General features: G+C 51.5%; 1 protein-coding gene across 4 annotated transcripts in view; it reads left to right on the top strand.

The window, feature by feature from the left end:
• The window catches only part of SUMO3 (small ubiquitin like modifier 3), a 177,081-nt gene extending 157,280 nt beyond the window's left edge, over positions 1 to 19,801 (top strand). For 2 of the 4 annotated variants that reach the window (XM_050784525.1, XM_050784528.1), the window contains exons 2-5: positions 7,507 to 7,610; positions 11,628 to 11,756; positions 16,217 to 16,288; positions 18,621 to 19,801. In XM_050784525.1, coding sequence (XP_050640482.1) covers positions 7,590 to 7,610; positions 11,628 to 11,756; positions 16,217 to 16,288; positions 18,621 to 18,710 — 312 coding nt within the window. In that variant the 5' untranslated portion in view covers positions 7,507 to 7,589 and the 3' untranslated portion in view covers positions 18,711 to 19,801. Of the gene's footprint in view, positions 1 to 7,471; positions 7,611 to 11,627; positions 11,757 to 16,216; positions 16,289 to 18,620 lie in introns of all 4 variants that reach the window. The other 2 variants (XM_050784527.1, XM_050784526.1) reach the window with 2 other exon arrangements.
• Positions 19,802 to 20,099: the final 298 nt, after the last annotated feature.

Here is a 20,099-nt window from a genome sequence, read left to right on the forward strand (position 1 = left end):
TTGTAGGTCATTCGGTATTTCTGTTTTTAGGGTAGGGGCAATGCTCTTCTCAGATTTCTACATTCTAGGCAGAACCTTACCCTTGTATGACTTTGCCTCAGCTCCCACATCTGTAAAATGGCACAATAATAGTAGCTACCTCCTATCATTAATACATATAAAGGTATAGGGGAATGCATTTCACATAAGTGCTATGTATTATCTTCCATTATTATTTTTATTGTTTATATCTCTTTTAATGAATTTGTTACATTGGTTGATTTTTGCTGTATTGCTTTTCTCCCAGTGGTTTGAAAGCTACTTCTAATTTTCTTCAGATTATCCTAATTTTGTTGTTGTTGTTGTTGTTGTTGTTGAGACAAAGTCTTGCTCTGGTGGCCCAGGCTGGAGTGCAGTGGCACAATCTAGGCTCACTGATACCTCCACCTCCTGGGTTCAAGCGATTCTCCTGCCTCACTCTCCTGAGTAGCTGGGATTACAGACGCCCGCCACCATGCCTGGCTAATTTTTGTATTTTTAGTAGAGACAAGGTTTTACCATGTTGGCCAGGTGGTAAATTTTTTCTTTATAAACCACTTTTTCATTGAAATGAAACATACATACAGAAAAGTGCATACATAACTTGAGCATTTTTATATGTGTTTAAACTCCCATTTATTCTATCAACAAATATTAATGGCCGGGCGCGGTGGCTCAAGCCTGTAATCCCAGCACTTGGGAGGCCGAGACGGGTGGATCACAAGGTCAGGAGATCGAGACCATCCTGGCTAACCCGGTGAAACCCCGTCTCTACTAAAAAATACAAAAAACTAGCCGGGCGAGGTGGCGGGCGCCTGTAGTCCCAGCTACTCGGGAGGCTGAGGCAGGAGAATGGCGTGAACCCGGGAGGCGGAGCTTGCAGTGAGCTGAGATCCGGCCACTGCACTCCAGCCTGGGTGACAGAGCGAGACCCCGTCTCAAAAAAAAAAAAAAAACAAATATTAATATCTTTATCTATGTTTTTACCTTGAACCAGACAAGAACTGTAGTATGCTTGTACTTCCCTTCTTCCTGTCTCCCTCTCCTCCATCTACCCCTTCCATCTGTTGTATTACAATCTGCTGGGATTTTAGTCCCAGATACTGTATTTTTTTTTTTTTTTACAGTATGCAGCACAAAGTATTTAGTATTAAAAATGACTTTTGCTGGTTTCTTTGCTCACTTTTTTTTTTCCAGCCAGGAAACTCTGAGAGAACTCATCAATCACACTTTTTTTTTTTTTTTTTTTTTTTTTCTCGCTCTGCCGCCCAGGCTGGAGTGCAGTGGCCGATCTCAGCTCACTGCAAGCTCCGCCTCCTGGGTTCACGCCATTCTTACAGGCGCCTGCCTCACTTTTTTTTTTTTTTAGTAGCCACCGAAGCCAGGATGGTCTCGATCTCCTGGCTGTGAGCCCATCTCGGCCTCCCATCAATTACAGGCTTGAGCACACTGCCCGGCCCACACTGTTTTAAAGACAGTGATGTTCCTGGAGTTAGGTTCCAGATGTTTCTGGAGTTGTGCAGTGCACAGTCCACCCAACAGCACACACTGATCCTGCTTGAATGTCTCTATCATCAGTTCCATTTGCATTTTGCTGCAGTGAATCCATGATGATTCTTTCAATGAGGATCCGTGGATGGAAAACCCAGTAAGTATTTGCATTTCTGAAAATATCTTAAACTTGTCTGTCCTCCCCTTTACCGCTTTTTAGACACAGCAAGAACCCTAGAACACTTTAATTCCTCCCGCCTTGTGCTATCATTATCACTTATTCTAATTCCACATCTATTTAGAACTCCAGAAGACATTATTATTGTTGTTCTATGCAGTCAGTGTCCATTTAGATTTATCCAGATGTGCAGACTTTTTAAATTGTTCTTCATTCCTTCCTGTACTTCATACTTCCATCTGGGACCACTTTCCCTCTGCTGAATAAATCCTTTTAGTATTTATTTTAGTGTATGCTTTCTGGCAGTTAATTCTGCAAACCAAAAAGTGTCTGAGACAGGTCTCAATCAATTTAGAAGTTTATTTTGCCAAGGTTAAGAACAATTCCTGGGAGAAAAAAGCATGGAATCACAGAAACAGTCTGTGGTCTGTGCCTTTCTCCAAAGATGACTCTGAGGGCTTCAGTATTTAAAGAGGAAAAGTGGGCTAGAGGGGAAAGAGGAAGGATGTAGTCACATGACTGAATGTACTTGGTGCAAGAGAAAAGGAGTCAGTGGGGAGGAGTCAATTGTGTATTCATCTTACCCCCAGCAAATTGGCACTTTCCATAAGATAAGGTGAACTTAGAGCAGCTACTTGTGGAGATGTTTAACCTTTTATCTCTAGCTATCTGCTTAGGAACCAAAGGAAAGGCAGCTTCTTGCATGACTCAGTTTTCAGCTTGTTTTTTTCCTTTTGGCAGAGTGAATTGGGGTCCCAAGTTTTTATTTGCCTTTCACATTTCTCTATGATTTGCTTTTTCTGAAATATCTTTATTTCACTTCTGCCTTTATATCATGTTTTCATTCGGTATAAAATTCTATGTAGATAGCTGTTTTCTTTCAGCACTTTGAAGATGTTAATTCCATTGTCACTGGGCTTCCATGTTTCTGTTGCAAAGTCAGGTGTAAGTCCTTTAGTTTCTCCTTTATATGTCGAGCTTCTATTCTCTTTGTCTCTGGTTTTCAGCAGGTTTAGTATGTAACCACTTGTTTTTTTAATCTATTCTGATTGAGGCTGATAGTATATTTGTAATCTGTGTTTTGTACCTTTGATCTTTTTTTTTTTTTTGAGACAGAGTCTTGCTCTGTTGGCCATGCTGAAGTGCAATGGCGTGATCTCAGCTCACTGCAACTTCCGTCTCCTGGGTTCAAGCAATTACAGGTGCCCGCCACCACGCCTGGCTAATTTTTTGTATTTTTAGTAGAGATGGGGTTTCACCATGTTGGCCAGGCTGGTCTTGAACTCCTGACCTCAGGTGATCCACCCACCTCGGCCTCCCAAAATGCTGGGATTACACTGCATCCAGCCTGAATATTTTCTTCTGACTTGTCTTTCAGTTCATTAATCATCTCTTTCACTGTGTCTAATCTGTTTCAAACCCATCCATTGAATTTATAACTTCAGTTATTGTATTTTTAAAAACTTCCATTAAATGCTTTTTTATACACCCCACTTCTCTGCTGAACATTTCCATCTCATAATCTATTTTCTTGAACATGTTAATCACATTACCTTAAAGTCTATGTATGATAATGTCAATATCCTGTTAACATAGTAATCCCATGGGATTATTCCTACTATATTTATTTATTTATTTATTTATTTTTGAGACAGAGTCTAGCTCTGTTGCCTAGTCTGGAGTGCAATGGCCGGATCTCAGCTCACTGCAAGCCCCGCCTCCTGGGTTCACGCCATTCTCCTGCCTCAGCCTCCCGAGTAGCTGGGAGTACAGGCGCCCGCCACCTCGCCCGGCTAATTTTTTTTTGTATTTTAGTAGAGACGGGGTTTCACCGTGTTAGCCAGGATGGTCTCGATCTCCTGAACTCGTGATCCGCCCGTCTCGGCCTCCCAAAGTGCTGGGATTACAGGCTTGAGCCACCGCGCCCGGCCCCTACTATATTTATATATATATTTTTTGGTTCTGGATTATTTGTCTCCTGCTTTTCTTTGTAAACTTTAAATCTGGATATTGTATATGGAAATATTTTAGTTAATTTGAGACCCTGGATGATGCTATTTTCCTCTGCATATTTCCTTTTGCTCAGGCTGGCTGTGGGAAAGAGGGCAGATCAGCTTAGTCTGGGATTGAGCCCTTTGGAAGCTTGGTTTCAGACTTTGAGAGGAAGGATCTACTCACCCCTCAGCCTTCCTCCCCTATTGCAGCCCTCAGTGCTCTCAGCTGAAGGTCTGGGTCACTCATCAGAGTCTCCCTATCTTGTGGGCTGTCACCAGTTATTGTCTCCCCAACCCTAGAAAATGCAAAAGCTATGCTCAATGTGTCAACTTCTTTCCACTGCATATGTGAGACTGAATTGTGTCCCCCCAGCATTCACATGTTGAAGCCCTGACCTCCAATTGATTTCATTTGGAGACAGGACCTTTAAAGAGGTGATTAAGGTTAACTGAGGTGATAAGGGTGGGGCCCTAATCCCAGAGGACTGGTGTCCTTGTAAAAGGAGGAAGATACACCAGAGATCTCTCCCTCTCTGCACACACAGTGGAAAGGCCATTGTGAGAACATGCCAAGTTGGCGGCATACAAGCTGGGAGGAGAGGCTTCACGACACCAACCCTGATGGCTCACTGATTTTGGGCTTCCAGTCTCTAAAACTGTCTGGAGGCTGGGAAATAACTATCCATGATTTAAGCTGCCCAGTCTGTATTTATTTATTTATTTATTTTTTGAGATGGAGTTTCACTCTTGTTGCCCAGGCTGGAGTGCAATGGTGTGATCTCAGTTCACCACAACCTCCACCTCCCAAGTTCAAGTGATTCTCCTGCCTCAGCCTCCCAAGTAGCTGGGATTACAGGCATGCGCCACCACGCCCAGCTGATTTTGTAATTTTAGTAGAGATGGGGTTTCTCCACATTGTTCAGGCTGGTCTCGAACTCCCAACCTCAGGTGATCTGCCTGGCTCAGCCTCTCAAACTGCTGGGATTACAGGAGTGAGCCACCGCATCTGGCCCCAAGTCTGTATTTTTTTAATGGAAGTCTAGGCTAATACAGGATACTAATCACTAAGTGCCTCAAAGGAAAAAAACACTTCCCTTTTTTTTGAGGTGGGGGAAGGTCTTTGCCCCTCACAGAAAGGCTTGTTTTGGTAGCTGATAGCCTTAAACAGATTTAAAAAATATTTTATACTGATTTTTGGGCTATTTTTGTTGGGTTTGTCTGAGGCAACCAGTCCTCCCTAACTGTAAGCAGAAATGTCTCTGAACGCCTGAGGGATTTCTCCTCACATACCACGCATCTGTTTCTGTCTTATTTCACTCAGTCATTTGATACTCAGGGGCCCTTTCCATTTATGGAGTCAAATATTTCTTTAGTTCAGATAAATTTCTTATTTTTATTTTTTCTTTGAGATAGGGTCTTCCCTGTCACCCAGGCTGGAGTGCAGTGGTACTACCTTGGCTCACTGCAGCTTCTGCCTCCTGAGTTCAAGCTGATTCTCCAGCCTCAGCCTCCCAAGGAGCTGGAATTATAGGCACGCACAACCACACCGGCTAATTTTTGTATTTTTAGTAGAGAGGGTTTTCACCATGTTGACCAGGCTAGTCTCGAACTCCTGACCTTGTGATCTGCCAGCCTCAGCCTCCCAAAGTCCTGGGATTACAGGCGTGAGCCACCGAGCCCAGCCCCGACCTTTCCTCTCTTAACTTCTCCGTCATGGGAGAGTCCTGTGACTTTGTCTCGCAGTTCTTTGCATCCTCAGCCAGGACCCCTCTCCTGTGGGTCAAGCTTTCATGTCAGCAATGCTGTTACTCATTTGCCAGTTCCCTGCCTTCTCATGAGTCTTCTTGTTGGGACCATTGCCAGGTGTGGTGACCCTCCAAAGGGGCTCTGGTTCCTCTGGTAGGCCCTGGTTTTTCTTGAGCTCTGGTTCCTCCATCCATTGGATCCTCTCTGGCTGTGTCCTTCAGATACCTCTTGGCACTCGGTCCACCAGCGGTGTCCTTTGTGTCCCCACAGCTGCAACGGAGCCTTTTTGCATCTTTGCTGTCACATGAAGGATTCGGGGCAGGTCAGAGTGTGGGAGACAGATACAGCATGAATTGAATTGAGACCACCATTGTCTTATAGCCTGGCTTTGTAAAACCTAATGTCATCTGAGCATCTTTTTCCGTTATCCATGACTGTAGTCGTGCATCACTTCGTGATACAGCACCTGGCTTAATTTCTAGTGGCAACACATTTGGGTTGTGTGTCTCATGATTTCTAAGCTGCGTGTTTCTCACTTCTACAACACTGAAGCGGGCTGCCCTCATCCACAGCCTGCAGTTTAGTGTGCCTGTGCAACCAACGGTCCTGCTGTTTTATGATTAACGGTGTCTTGGAGTTGATAACTCTCTGAACCCTGCCTGCCCTAGGGCACTTCCCCGCCAGCAATCTGAGGGCTCTGAGGCCCCGCGTTCCGGGGAAGGGGCTGGTTGCGGAGCCCCCTCCCAGGACAGTCTGAGCTGGCCACCCACCTCCACATCTTCTGCTGAGGCCCTGGGCTCCAGGTTCCAGAAGGAAGGGACCACACCATATGACCTGCCTGGAACCCAGGCTGACTCTCTGACCCTCTCCTGAGAGACTTCAGCAGCCTTCCCGCTCCTAAGTGGGGGCTCTAGCCAAGAAAGTGAATTTTTGAGTCGAAGACGGTTTGTGAAGTTATGGTCCATGAAGACTTGTCTCCATGGCTTTGCGACGTTGCTCAGTTGGCTGGGCCTTACCCAGGCAGGAGAGAAACGGCTCAGACCCTTAGGTTCAAATCCAAGCCCTGCCATTTCCCAGCTGAGCCTGTTAGGTGCGGCCTCCCCCATCTTCTGCCGGGCTCACCTTCAGGTGAGACCCCCGCCACGCCCCGGCTGGCACCACCCTGGCACTCCTGACGGATGCAGGGGTGTCCGCCCTCATGTCTGTTCCATCCGAGGCCCTGGGATCACAGACAGGGAGGCCGAGGCTGGCCGGGCATCCCAGGAATGGCGCCCGCAAGTCCCAGGAGGCCGTCCGGCCGGCCCAGCGCTCCGGCGCGTTTCCCGCGTCCACGCGGTCCCCGTTCCGCCGGCACTGGCGGCGTCCAGCCTGGGTTTGCCCGCGCTCGGCGACGGGGCTGCCTGTCCCAGCTCGACGCCCCTCACCAGCGCTGACCTGGGGGTGGTGTCACCTCCCAGTGCCTCAGTTTCTTCACAGGAAAAACGGGTCTTCTTGAGGACGGGTGTGGAGGGCCCGGGGCAGCCCCGTAGGAGCGTTGGCCGAAGGAGCCCGGCCTGCGGCTGACAGGAACCCTCGGCTGCAGGGAAGCGCGTGGCGCCCCCAACCGTCTAGGTGCTGGCCCGATTCGCGCGGCCTCCGCTGACGGGACCCCGCGGGCCGCCTCCTCCGCTCTGTCCGCGGCTCCCGAGAGGGAACATCCCCCCCAGAGGCTTCCCTCCTCCGCCCCAGGTCCCCGCGCCCCCGGCCTCACTTCCTGGCGCCCCAGGAACGCGGCCCCCAAGAAAGGACTCGGGGCCCGGGCCCGGGCGGGGAGGCGGGCAGGGGTCCCCAGGGCCCGGAGTCCCCGTACGCGCTCCTGGCCCGCCCACCACAGCGCCCCAGGGCGTCCGCACCCGCCAGGGTCGCGCGGGACCCGCCCCGTGACGCATCTCCAACCGCCCGGAGCCGCGGCCCGGCCAGCGCGCGCCCGACGCCCCGGGGAGCGCGCCTCGTGCACGCGCGCCGCCACGTGACCCCGTGCCGGCCAACGGGTGCGCCGGGATTTGGGGGATAAAGCGCGGCCCCGCGCACAGTTGCGGCGGGAGAGCGGCGGGGCCGAGAGCGTGACTCGCCTGCTCCGCGCTGCTTCCCCCGCGCCGCCTGCCCGCGCCGCCCGCGCAGCCATGTCCGAGGAGAAGCCCAAGGTAAGCGCGGCGCCCCCGCCCGCACGCGCGGCCATCGCGGGCGTCCCGGGCGCCTCCGCCGCCGCGCGCCACTCTCGCGGCCATAGAATACCGCAGCTTCCACGGGGACCCGCGCCCAGGCCTGCAGCGCCGCCCGCGCTCCCGCCCCTCCCCCGCTCCCGTCCGGCCGCGCCGCTCCCCTCCCCCGCCCGGCGGCGCTCGGCGGCGCGCCCCGCCTCCAGCCCGGCTCCGCCCCCAGTCCGACTCCACCCCCAGTCGGACTCCGCCCCAGCTCGACTCCGCCCCCAGCCCGACTCCGCCCCCAGCCCGACTCCGCCCCGTGCCCCTGCTCCGCCTCTCCTTGCTCCCTATAGCGCCCCGCCCCCCCGCCCCCTGTAGCGCCCTGCCCCTAAGTGGGTCCGCCCAAGACGGGCCCCTCCCCGAAGCGCGCTGTGCCGCGAGCTCCGTCCCCGCCGGGCCTGGCCACGCCCCAGCTCCACGCCCATCTCCTCCCTAGCTGGGAAGTCGCGCGCCTAGCGCCTCCCAGACCGCCGGGTGTCGGGCCCTGCGCTGCTCCTGCCGAGCGCAGCGCCCTCGGATCCCGCCCTGGCAGTGTCCCCGAGGCGTCTTTGCGTGATCCTCTCCTGAGTCATTGCTGGGCGGGGTCGCCTTCTCCCCCGGCATCGCCCTGGGTGCGGGGTCCTGTGTCAAGTGCACGGAGTCGGCTCAGGAATAAGCGTCTGGGGTTACCCCCGAGGGGCGCGCTCTGAGGGGCCTAGCCCCTGTGAGCAGCGCTGCCGTCCTTCCAGGGCGCCCATCGCGCCCCCGGTATTCACCCACTTCTCCACACCCACTTCTCCACACCGCGTCCTGGCCGTCGCGTCCCCCAGTGTGCGCCTACCCCTCTCCTTCCTGTCTCCCCGGTCGTGCCCCCAGTGTGCACCCACCGCCTCTCCATCGCGTCCCCCGGTGTGCGCCTACCCCTCCCCATCGCATATCCCGGTGTGCGCCTACCCCTCCCCATCGCGTCCCCCGGTATGCGCCTACCCCTCCCTATCGCGTACCCCGGTGTGCGCCCACCCCCCGCATCACGCCGCCCATGGTGTGTGCCCACTCATCCCCATCATGCCCCAAGGTGTGCGCCCTCGCCTCCCCATCAGTCTCCCGGTGTGCATCCACCCCTTCCCATCATGCCCTCCGGTGTGCGCCCACTCCTCCCCATCGCGTCCTTGGTGTGCGCCCACCCCTCCGTATTGCGTCGCCCTCCCCATCACACCCCCCGTGTGTGCCCACCCCTCCCCGTCGCGTCCCCCGGTGTGCGCCCACCCCTCTCCATCACACCCCCTATGGTGTGTGCCCACCTCTCCCCATCACGCTCCTTATGGTGTGTGCCCACCTCTCCCCATTGCGCCTCCCCTGCCATGCGCACCCACCCCTCCTTATCCAGCCTTGGGTGTGCTTTAGTTTCCCCCATTGCCACACTGGGGTGTGCATCCTTCCAGTCTCAGTCCTGGGGTATGCACCCTTCATTCAGGTGCACTGGCCACTCCTTCTTGGGAGGGTCCTTAGTCGCGGTCTCCAGTGTTCATAAAAAGAGAACCTTTCGGAAGCCCTTGGTGTGCACTCTTGGCCTCTATGTTACATCCTAGTGGAAGATGACTAGAGCTGAAGGCTCTGTAAGGATGCTGTCTCTGATACTGGCCTGGTCCTGGAGGTGACCACCCTCCCTTTACAGATGAGGGTGGAGGCTCAGTGCCAGACACTGGTGGAAACTGGGATGGAACCGTCCGGAACCATGGTTGCGGCCTCTGGAAGTCTGCACTCTGCTTGCTGTGGTCAGACTCCAAGGAAACTCCCCCTATCCAGATGGCATTTGGAGTGACCTTCGCTTTTTACATTTTGACTCCAGTGAAGTCAAAGTTCTCCCACTCGGGTTGTTTGAATATTTAAATACTTGTTAAAACTAGGCCAAATATAAATGTCCTTTCTTTATGTTTTCCTAGGTGGCTTCCTCTTAATGAAGAGTACATGTAGTAAAATATGTATGATACTCATTTTCTCAGCAGTGTTTACACTTAGCTCTGCCATGTGGTCAACCTCAGGCTCCAATTCCGTTGAAAACACTTGTTGAATTCCAGAATGATTGAGTGGCTGCCACCTCACAGGCCCTGCTCCTGGTGGGTCCCCTCTGAGCCCATGTGGGAGCAGCTCTACCCTGTGGGGCTCTGAGGAACGGGAAGAAGTGGACTCTGGGGCCCAGTGGTGCTGGAAAGAAGAGCTTTTGGTCAGGCAGGAGAATGTTCTGACTTCCCTGGATAGCTGAGGCGGAGGATTGACTAGCAAACTGAGGCCCATGTTTTTAGGGCTTCATTTTTTAACTCACGAGTTCACTTGCTTATTAGGAATTTACCAGGGGTCTGGGACAGACCGACATTGCTGGTGTCTGTCTGTTTGGAGCAGAGGCACTGTGGCCGGCCCTGCCCTGCCCCAGCCTCTCCTGGGGCTGCAGCCATTACCCTGTGGGGACACGTGTGGGCCCTGCATCTGTGCCTTTGAACACACTCATATCTTCCTTCCCTAAAGAAGCCAGTGCATCCTCATGCTTGGGGAAGTGAAGGGGGCTCATGCAGGGGTCCCCACTTCCATCCCGCCTGGAACTGTTTGCATGCTCTTCCTTCCTAGGCCAGTTTTCCCTGCGCTGGAGGCCACATTTGGGATGGGGGGATGGGGGTGTGCCAGCTCACCACTCAGGCTGCTGCCAAGCCACCGGCGTCCCGGGAGTGGGCAAGGGTGTCTGACCCAAGACTGGAGTTGGGGAGTGAGTGCTGGCCCAGGACACGCACCTTCAGGTTCGCAGCTGGAGCCCCTCACTGCCAGGGCCCCTTGCCGGCCACTCTAGTTCCCTTGACAGAGCACCATACCTCCCCAGGGTCTCCAGGAACCAAGCATGGGGGCAGTCCCCGGGTTCACCCTCAGGCGAGCCTTCTACATCCCACTCCCTGTATTTAGGCATCGCTGGGACAGTTGTCCCTCTCCCAGCCAGGGAAGGTAAGGAGAAGTGGAGAGAAAAGGCATGTAACGTACAGTGCTCCTTGCAGGCAGCAGCTCAGCATGGGGGGAAAGGGTACCAGGATGCTCCAGACTTGACTTTCAGAGTGAGCTGGAGGGCCCTGCCTCATTGCTTCACTCACAAACGAATTTATCCCAGCAGTGCAGGCCGGCCACAACTCCAAATGCATTTTCAGGCAACAAGACACCCCAGTTGTGCCATTGTTGAGTAGCTTCAGGCATGGCATGAATTAAAAAATAAAAAGTCCCACCTACTGCCGCTCAGATGGGACAATTTGAAACTAGAAAGTACTCGGAAGTGGCTTCCCTCACATTTGCTGATGTCAGGGCAGCGAGAAGGAGGCTGGCTGCCTGCTGTGGGAAGTGGCCGTCCTCAGTTGGATTCCAGAAGTTACCACTTGAATGTCCCACAGGGTTTCTCTGAGTCGCAAATGTTTTCTTCTGATTTTGGTTTCTTTCACTAATGCTATATAGCTGTGTGAGTTTTGGATATGTGTTTTTACTGATTTCATAAGAATTTTTTTAAAAAAGAGATGGGGTCTTGCTATGTTGCCCAGGCTGGTCTCAAACTCCTGGGCTCAAGCCATCCTTCCATGTCAGCTTCCCAAAGTGCTGGAATAACAGGTGTGAGCCACCGTGCCCAGCCTACAAGAATAATTTTAAAATAAAGATGGATTTTCTCTGATTTTTCCCTAGACTTACTAAACAAGGTTTTTTCTTTGAATTAACAATATCAGAGGACCGTAGACTTGCATTGTTTTACACATGGATGCTTAACAAGTGGAAGTTAAAAATAAATTCTGTGTAAAAATAAAACCATCACGAGTGACTCTGAATTGCTGGAGAATTTTAAGAATTAGGTTGGTTTTAATGACTTTAGAAAGGCAACAATTACCTAAAGACTTGCCCTTTCAAGTCGTGGTAATTTTGAGATACAGTTTTGAGGCCAGTCTCCGGTGTCTTCTGCAGGAGGGCGTGAAGACAGAGAACGACCACATCAACCTGAAGGTGGCCGGGCAGGACGGCTCCGTGGTGCAGTTCAAGATCAAGAGGCACACGCCACTGAGCAAGCTGATGAAGGCCTACTGCGAGAGGCAGGTGCGGCGCCTCGCTCCCCCACGGGGCTTCCCCGTGTGCGCGCTGGTCCTGTGTGCGCCAGGCATCCCCAGAGCACGAGTGTCAGGGCTGGATCCAGAGGTAGCCACTCGAGGTGCCCTCTTCATGGATGGGCAGGCGGGGGCTTGTGCTGTAAACCTGGCCTAGGCTGGGCTTGCTGACTGTGTCTCCCATGGCCTTTTATGAGGTGGAGGGACCTAGAGGCTCAGAGAAATGTGGTGGGTTTTTCTTCCTGATAAGGCGGCTGCCCAGGGTGCTGTGTTCTCCATGGGGTACTAACATCTGTGAAGTCTGTGACGCTGAAGGCTCTGGGGGGCCCTGGTCAGATCTGGCCATTCTGGGGCTGCAGGTGGCATGTGCCCCATGCTGCTGTCACCCCGTCCTCACGTATGAGCTGGCGTGGCCCTGAAGAAACACTGCCCTCATCTGCAGTGTGGTTTTCCATTTTGTTAGGAAAGGCAAGAAAGCTCGTGATTCGTTCCCCTGCTTCCTCAGTTTCAGGATAGTGAGCTGCCTCACTGGCAGTGCCCAGCTGGGTGGACGCCTTCCGGCTGCTGTGTGTGACTTGGTGTGTGTGTGTGTGTCTGTTGTTCTTGGTAATGCTGTGGAGGACTCACCCTGGGCCAGGGGGTCCCTCTCTAGGCCACTGCTATGGGCTTTGCCCGCCAGCTGCTGTCTGGCTTGTCTGGGGCCCGGCCCTGCAGCCAGGTGCCTTTCCCCAGGGAGCCCTGCTTGCCTGAGTGGGACCTAGAGGCTGCTTTTCTTCAGCTGCTCTGAAAATACAGCAACTCGTTTCCCTTTTATTTTACTCTTTTGCCTGTGGATTTTCAGTTAGATTTCCTCCTCTTTCCCTCCCACTTTGGATACCCTGCTCAGAGGGGCGTCACTGGTGACCACCTTGCACTCTTTATTGACAAGCAGACCCTCTGACTTCCTTTCTTCGTGTTTGCTGATGGCAGATCTTATTTTCACCTGTGAAAGGTGAGACTGAGCTTCCAGACACGCAGGCTACGGTCTTCCCAGCAGAGTGAGTGGCCTGGCGCCATGCAGGCCCCATGATCCAGCCTCTGCCTGGTGCTGGACCCTGGCCCTTGTCGGAGTTTGTGCTGCCTGGGCTGGTGGCCACATTCTCCTCTGCACTGTGGGATGGCAGGCGTGTGGGGCCGTGTACATGTGGTGGGGGCTCTGCCCTTCCCCCTGCTCTTCCAGGGCTCCCCTCCTGCCCCACCTGCACTGCTGCTTGTGAGGCTGGCTGCTCAGCCGTGGTCCAGGGCCTCCTGTTCAAATCCTAGAGGTTCTCTCTTGGTGTTTCCTGGATTAGTCCTCCTCCCTTTTGTGTTTTGTGGTGGAGCACATCCTCCAGGGTCTTCTCGGAACAGGCACAGAAGGGTAGCGTCTTTGAGACACTGCATGGCTGAACGTGACTTTTGCTTTTATAAACTTTCACACTTCAGTATGTGGCTGCACGCAGTATTCTTGGTTGAAACTCTTTTTTTTTTTTCTTTCAGAGATCAGCCATGAGAATAGCTCCCAATGTTGAAAGTGAAAAGTTTACCAGGCATGGTAGTTTATGCCTGTAATCCCAGCACTTTGGGAGGCTGATGTGGGAGGATCATCTGAGGTCAGGAGTTCAAGACCAGCCTGGGCAACACAGGGAGACCCTCTCTCTACGAAACATTAAAAAAATTAGCCAGGTGTGGTGGTGCAAGCCTGCAGTCCCAGCTACTCAGGAGGCTGAGGTGGGAGGATTGTTTGAGCCTTGGAGGTGGAGGCTGCAGGGAGCTGAGGTCGTATCACTGCTGCAGCCTGGGTGACAGAGCAAGACCCTGTCTCAAAGGAAAAAAAAAAAAAAAGTGAGAAGTTCAGTGGATTCTGATTCTCTGTGCTTTGTTTGTAACTTGGTTTTTCTCTGGAAGTATCTGGGACCATATTCTGGCATTCCACTGTTCCCTTATGTGCCTCAGAGGTGTGTGATTTTATCACTCATGCTGCTGGGTACTTCATGGGTCTGGACATTTATTTTTATTCAAGAAATATGCCCTATGTTAGTTCTTTGATAATTTGTGTCCTTCTCCACACTCTGGTCCCTCTTTTGGAGTTCCTGCTGCTAATTGTCCTAGTTTACATTTGATAATTTTTCTCCCATTTTGCTTTGGGCTTTATTATCGCTGTTGGTCTCCTTTCCGGGAGGTCATTTCAACTTTATCTTTCCACTTTCTGTGGACATTCTCATCTCTGTCATGATTTTTAATTTCCAAAAGTTCTTTTCTCTTTCTGTTCTTTGAGTGTTTTTTTTTTCTCAGTAGCAGTTGATTTATTTTTTTTGAGACACGGTCTCGCTCTGTTCCCCAAGCTGGAGCACAGTGGTGTGATCATGGTTCACTGCAGCCTTGACCTCTGGGGCTCAATTGATCCACCCACCTCAGCCTCCTGAGTAGGTGGGACTACAGGTACACGCCACCACACCTGGCTAATTTTTTTATTTTGTGGAGATGGGGTCTCCCTATGTGGTCCAGGTTGGTTTCGAATTCCTGGGCTCAAGCGACCCTCCTGCTTGTGTCTCCCAAAGTGTGGGATTACAGGTGTGAGCCACCATACCCCTCCTTAGTAGCAATTGATTGTTTTCTGAAGGTAGTATTATTTTTTACTTCCCATAGAACTTGAATTGTGAGTGTAGGTGTGTGTGGTGCGTATGTCCATGTCTTTGTGCATGTGTGTGTATGTGTGGGGGTGTGTGCGTGTGTGGGCCTGTGTTGGGAGCATTCTCCTGCCTCCTTCCTGTCCGTTCTCTGTGCTCCTCCCCTCCTCTCCTCTCCGGGCTGCTGCACAGTGAGCCTTACCCTGACTGCTGTCATGCAGGCTGACTTCTGTGCAAGCATGGAGCACTGAGAAGCTGGTGAGAAGCCATGTACATGGATGGCTGTGCTGCCAGGGCTGTGTATCCCTGGAGTGACATGTCTGGATTGTGGGTTCTGGAGGCACCCAGATGCTAAGCTGAGAGTTGAGTCCTCCAGTCTCCGGCCAGCCTCCTGGGGGCACATCTGGAGGGGAGAGGGGACTTGGCGCGCAGCGCTGGGGGCACGCGCTTCCATGGGCCTGTTTTCGTCCTACGCCTGGAGCCCTGCACCCACCTCTTCAGAAAGCAGACCTCCTGTGTGCTGCCGTGGGAGGCACAGGGTTGTGGGGGTCCTGCTAAAGTCTGCATGTGAACTTCCAGGCAGCTGTTCAGAATAGGCTGCCTGCCACACAGGCTGGGGTGTGCCCAGTCCCTCCTTCCCAGGATCCTAATCCAGTGTCCATCAGACCACCAGTGTCCACGCCTCAGTAGCCTCTGGCGCAGCCCAGCATTGACATCTCTGCCCATCCCTGCCGCCATTTTCTTTGTCCTTGCTGTTTGTGCCTTTCTCATTTACGTCATTTCAGTGGGGTTTCAGGAGGGAGCAGAGATGCACGTTTTAACGCCGTCTGTCCTGTTTCAGTTGAATCAGAACTGCTTGTTGAGGAAATGTTTCTGCCCCGACCACGTTTCTCCATTCCCTCAGGACACAGAAAGGCTGCGTGCTCTCTTTCCGGCTGCCCTCCACAAGGCCAAAGTCATGGTGGTGACTGCTCCCTGGCCTCATGCAGCCTTCTTATCTGTCCCTCATTGGCACACAGCCTGTTCCTTGCTGAGAACTTTGTAAAGGGGGAAGGTGGTGGTGCCAGCATTGTAGAATTTCTACTCGGCTTCTGGAAGGAAATGGGAGGGATGACCCAGGACAGGTCAGGGCACCAGGACAGAGAAGATTCAGTGTTTGAATTGACCATTCCACATAGCCACTGCACTGAGAAACTTTGATTGAAAAGCTAGCCGCTGGAAGATTAGTATTCACCCGGCGGCTCACTTGCCCTCCCCGGCACGTCACCAATGCTAGTCCAGCTTTTTTCCTGCTGAGGGATGCATCCTCTCTTCAGAGACCTCCTGGCTGACAGCTCTGAGCCAGCATCACTGTGACAGGTTACCCTTCCTCACCTGGGTTTCGTATGTAAAGAAAGTGGATTTTAGAGGCAGATGAGTTTGGATGTTAGTCTAGGACATCTCTTGTTTTCTCGTGTTTGAATGTTGTGTCTGCTTTCCTTCTGCCATGGACAACTTAGCTATCTGCTTTGAAACTGAACTGACACTGAGTTGGCTTTAAGAAGTTCCCAGTATATAGTGGTGTAACAAAACTCGGGTTGAAAATGAGCTGTTTTAGCCCATCAGAGAGAAGATGGTAGAAAAGTGGGTTCTGAAAGCAGTGGTGTCAGGCACTGCTTGAGATTGTAGGCCCACTGGTGAGTTTTTAATACTGAACTGGATCATAAATCTGCATATCAGAATGCTGATACTTGGATTAAAATATTTGATTTTTGAATTAAGCTGTATCTGGACATGTTTAATGGCGACTGCTTTTCCTTTTCAGGGTTTGTCAATGAGACAGATTAGATTCAGGTTTGACGGGCAGCCAATTAATGAAACCGACACTCCAGCACAGGTATGGAGCTGGCTTTGCGTGGTTCCAGGGCGACTTCCGATTTGCGTTGGGTAACTGCCATTTGGGATATGCTTATTTGAGAATCGTAGATGGGAGCTCATACAGAATGCCTTCCTTTTTTTCCTTAATGATATTGATTATTAGATTATTTATTTTTCAAATTTTAGATTTAAATTTTCAAATGAGAAAACTGCTTTGCAGACATCATTCTTGCTGTTTGGAGATGGAGTGAGTGCTGGGCCCGTCCTCACTGTAAGGGAAGCGGGGGTGTGAGGACCACTCAGTGGCCCCTTCCTGCCCATCCTCTGGACACTTACAGTTGTAGCCCATGTGCAGCTCAGGGGCCGACTGGATTCTTGTGCCTTTTAAGTAACTTGCACAAGTGACGTGGGGGCAGAATGTGCCATCACACCTGATCATCCGTCTGCACAGGTTGTTTCTCTCACGTACCTGTCACATGCCGAAATGAATGAGATTTCATATATCACGTCGCAGGGCATCATATTGTCGTGGAAAGAGCTTTGGACTTGGAAACAGATTTTTTTTTTTTTTTTTGAGATGGAGTCTCGCTCTGTCGCCCAGGCTGGAGTGCAGTGGCGCGAACTCGGCTCACTGCAGGCTCCGCCTCCCGGGTTCACGCCATTCTCCTGCCTCAGCCTCCTGAGTAGCTGGGACTACAGGCGCCCGCCACCACGCCCGGCTAATTTTTTTGTACTTTTAATAGAGACGGGGTTTTACCATGTTAGCCAGGATGGTCTTGATCTTCTGATCTCGCCCACCTCAGCCTCTCAAAGTGCTTGGATTACAGGCGTCAGCCACTGCACCTGCCCGAAACAGACTTTTTTTAAAAAACTTGGTTCAAATTGCAGCTCTTATCATTTGTCAGCTGATGGCCCTGTGACCAAGAGTCACTTCATCCTGTGGAGGCTCAGTTTTGTCTGTCTGTAAATGGAGCTTTTTCTCCCTTTCAAAGTTGTGAGAATCTACTGGAATGTTTTATGTGGAAATACTTTTTTTTTTTTTTTTTTTTTTTTTTTGAGGCGGAGTCTCGCTCTGTCGCCCAGGCTGGAGTGCAGTGGCCGGATCTCGGCTCACTGCAAGCTCCGCCTCCCGGATTTACGCCATTCTCCTGCCTCAGCCTCCTGAGTAGCTGGGGCTACAGGCGCCCGCCACCTCGCCCGGCTAGTTTTTTGTATTTTTTAGTAGAGACGGGGTTTCACTGTGTTAGCCAGGATGGTCTCGATCTCCTGACCTCGTGATCCGCCCGTCTCGGCCTCCCAAAGTGCTGGGATTACAGGCTTGAGCCACCGCGCCCGGCCTATGTGGAAATACTTTTGCAAAACATTTAGTATTTTAAACATTTAATATTCAGTATTTATTAAATATTGAAAACATCTTTGCAATAAGTATCCATTTCTAGCTACTTTACGAAATCTACACACCGCTAAGAAGTGGCAGCTCTGGGAGTGTTCACCAGGGAGAGGCTGCTGAGAGCAGCTGAGTGGGGAGGGCCTTGTGGAGTCTCCAGGACTTGACTGGGAGTCAGGGGGCAGGCTGTGGACAGGTGGACCAAGAGGCAGAGGGAGCCCTGCCTGGGGGCTCTCCCTCCGGCCCGTAGTGTCGGTGGCAGGGTGAGGGTGGCCGACAGCCCTGATGGGACTTCTTTCCATTTGGGAGCATGACTGCTTCCAGCCTCACTGAGTCTCTGTAGGAACTGGCAGAAGCTTCCCCTTGCTCAGAGGATGGAAGATGATCAGGGTGGGTGTTTTGCGCCCACTGTGTCGGGAGGAGAGAAGTGAGCGGGGGTGTTTCACCACCTTGCCTGGGCTTTGAACGGGGAGGGGCGGGAGAAGCCAGCAGTGGACCCTCACTTGATGGGCCCTTCTGTGAGCTGGGGGCTTTGGCTTTCATGGCATGGTCCCTCGCACTTGCTATAAAGCGCATGGCTCCCGCGGGTCCTAGGACTCAGTGCTGCTAATCAGATGTTCTTAAGTAGACTCTGATTTTGTGTAATTTTTCACTAAGAATTTTATACATTTCAGTTTATCTTCTAGACTCAGTTTTTCTGTCAGTTAACATTTTAGCTGTGAATCTGCTTTTGTGAGTTTTGTTAGGGGAAGCCTGCTGAACCGTAAGGGCTGTGGTGAGCACATAGCAATGCCTCTTCCATGTGTGCTGAGCTGCAGTGAGGGGACGGACAGGAGCCAAGGTGGGATCAGGTGATGTCGCTAGTGTCAGGGAACACTCATGCCAGGGAGGATCTTCCCGCTCTCTGATGAAAACTAACAAGCTCCCCTCTCTCTCTGTGTGCCTGCTGTGACAACCCTGACAGCTGGAGATGGAGGACGAGGACACCATCGACGTGTTCCAGCAGCAGACAGGAGGTGTGCCGGAGAGCAGCCTGGCAGGGCATGGTTTCTAGAGGGCCCGTCCCCAGCCCGGGCCGTCCGTCCTTGCATTGCTGTTGAATGGTGAGCACGTGACCATGCCGACCACAAAGGCATCTGCGGAAACTCGAGGACATTCACCACAATGATTTTCCTCTCTCTGATGTACTTCAAGTGCAACTCGAAACTATATCTGCAGGGATGAATCTGTAACTTAAATTGGGCCAATCAGAATTGTTATCTTTGTTCAGGTAAAATGAGTTGCAAGGTATTTTGGGTTTTTTTGTGTATTCATTTGTGTTTTTCCCCCCACCTAAAACATTTTTTAACCCCAGAATTATAGCCTGAATGTTCGCTTTTAGTCTGGCCAGGGACCTGACTCCTGAGTTGCTGCCTCTCCCCCGCTCACTCCAGTCACACAGAGAATTGGTGTTTCCCGCAGTGGGGGTGCGGCTCTTGGACAGGTAATGGGGGCAAGGTGGGTAGGGAGGATAGACTGTCACTTGCTGTTATAGGCACAGGTGATTAAAATGCTAAATATTGCAAATGTATGCTTTGTCAGTATATGGAAAAGTTGAAGGGAAAATACTGGAATGCTTCTTCAAAGGTTAAAAAATAACTGGGTCCTTTGGTAATTTGACCCCACGTGCTCTCTGGCCCTCAAGCATGTAATCTCGGGGTCTGAGGCCCAGGACCCACCCCCCTGCCATCCCTCCCACCCCACTCCCTGCTCAGTACCTGGCGTTGGTACACAGGCAAGGACTGGCACAACCAAAATTGGCTTTTCTCTTCCTCTTAATATTGAAGAAATTCCCACATTTCTCATTTGGTAATGGTGTTGTGGCCTCAGATTTCTTCCAGTATTTGCTTCTGATGAATAATTATGGTCTATACATAAAAAAGTAAGATTAAGTATTGCTGAATTTGCAGTTACGTTGTCGTGTAAAAGAGCTACTTCCAAGTGTGGTTACAAATGAACCCATGGAATGATCACTTCATGTTCTTCTCGTGGGTTTGTGCCGTGCTGCTTTCCAAATATGTATTGAATTTATGCATTAGTCTGGTGATTTCAGTTCTGTGAAATATTTTGGGATCTATACCAATTAAACATTTTCATAGTTCTGCCTACTGTCGTTCCCTGAGGCTCCATTGCTGCTTGGTGGCCATTATCTGCCTTTTATAGTCACCTGAACTACCACCCATCATCTCTTGCTTGCTTCAAATCTTGCTGAAATGTTCTCATTTCCTGTTTGCTGTATGGGCTCGGGTGGGATGTTTGTTGGCTCTGTTGTGTTTATTCACCAATTTGTACATTATTTGTTGTCCTTTACTACTGTAAACAGTAAATATAGTTTGGTATTCTGTCTCTTGGCTTCTACTAAACACTGCATTTGAAGGTTGGGGCGTACCGGTACAGTTCAGTG

The sequence above is a fragment of the Macaca thibetana genome, chromosome 3 (genome assembly GCF_024542745.1).
Source record: "Macaca thibetana thibetana isolate TM-01 chromosome 3, ASM2454274v1, whole genome shotgun sequence".
NCBI lineage: Eukaryota > Metazoa > Chordata > Mammalia > Primates > Cercopithecidae > Macaca > Macaca thibetana.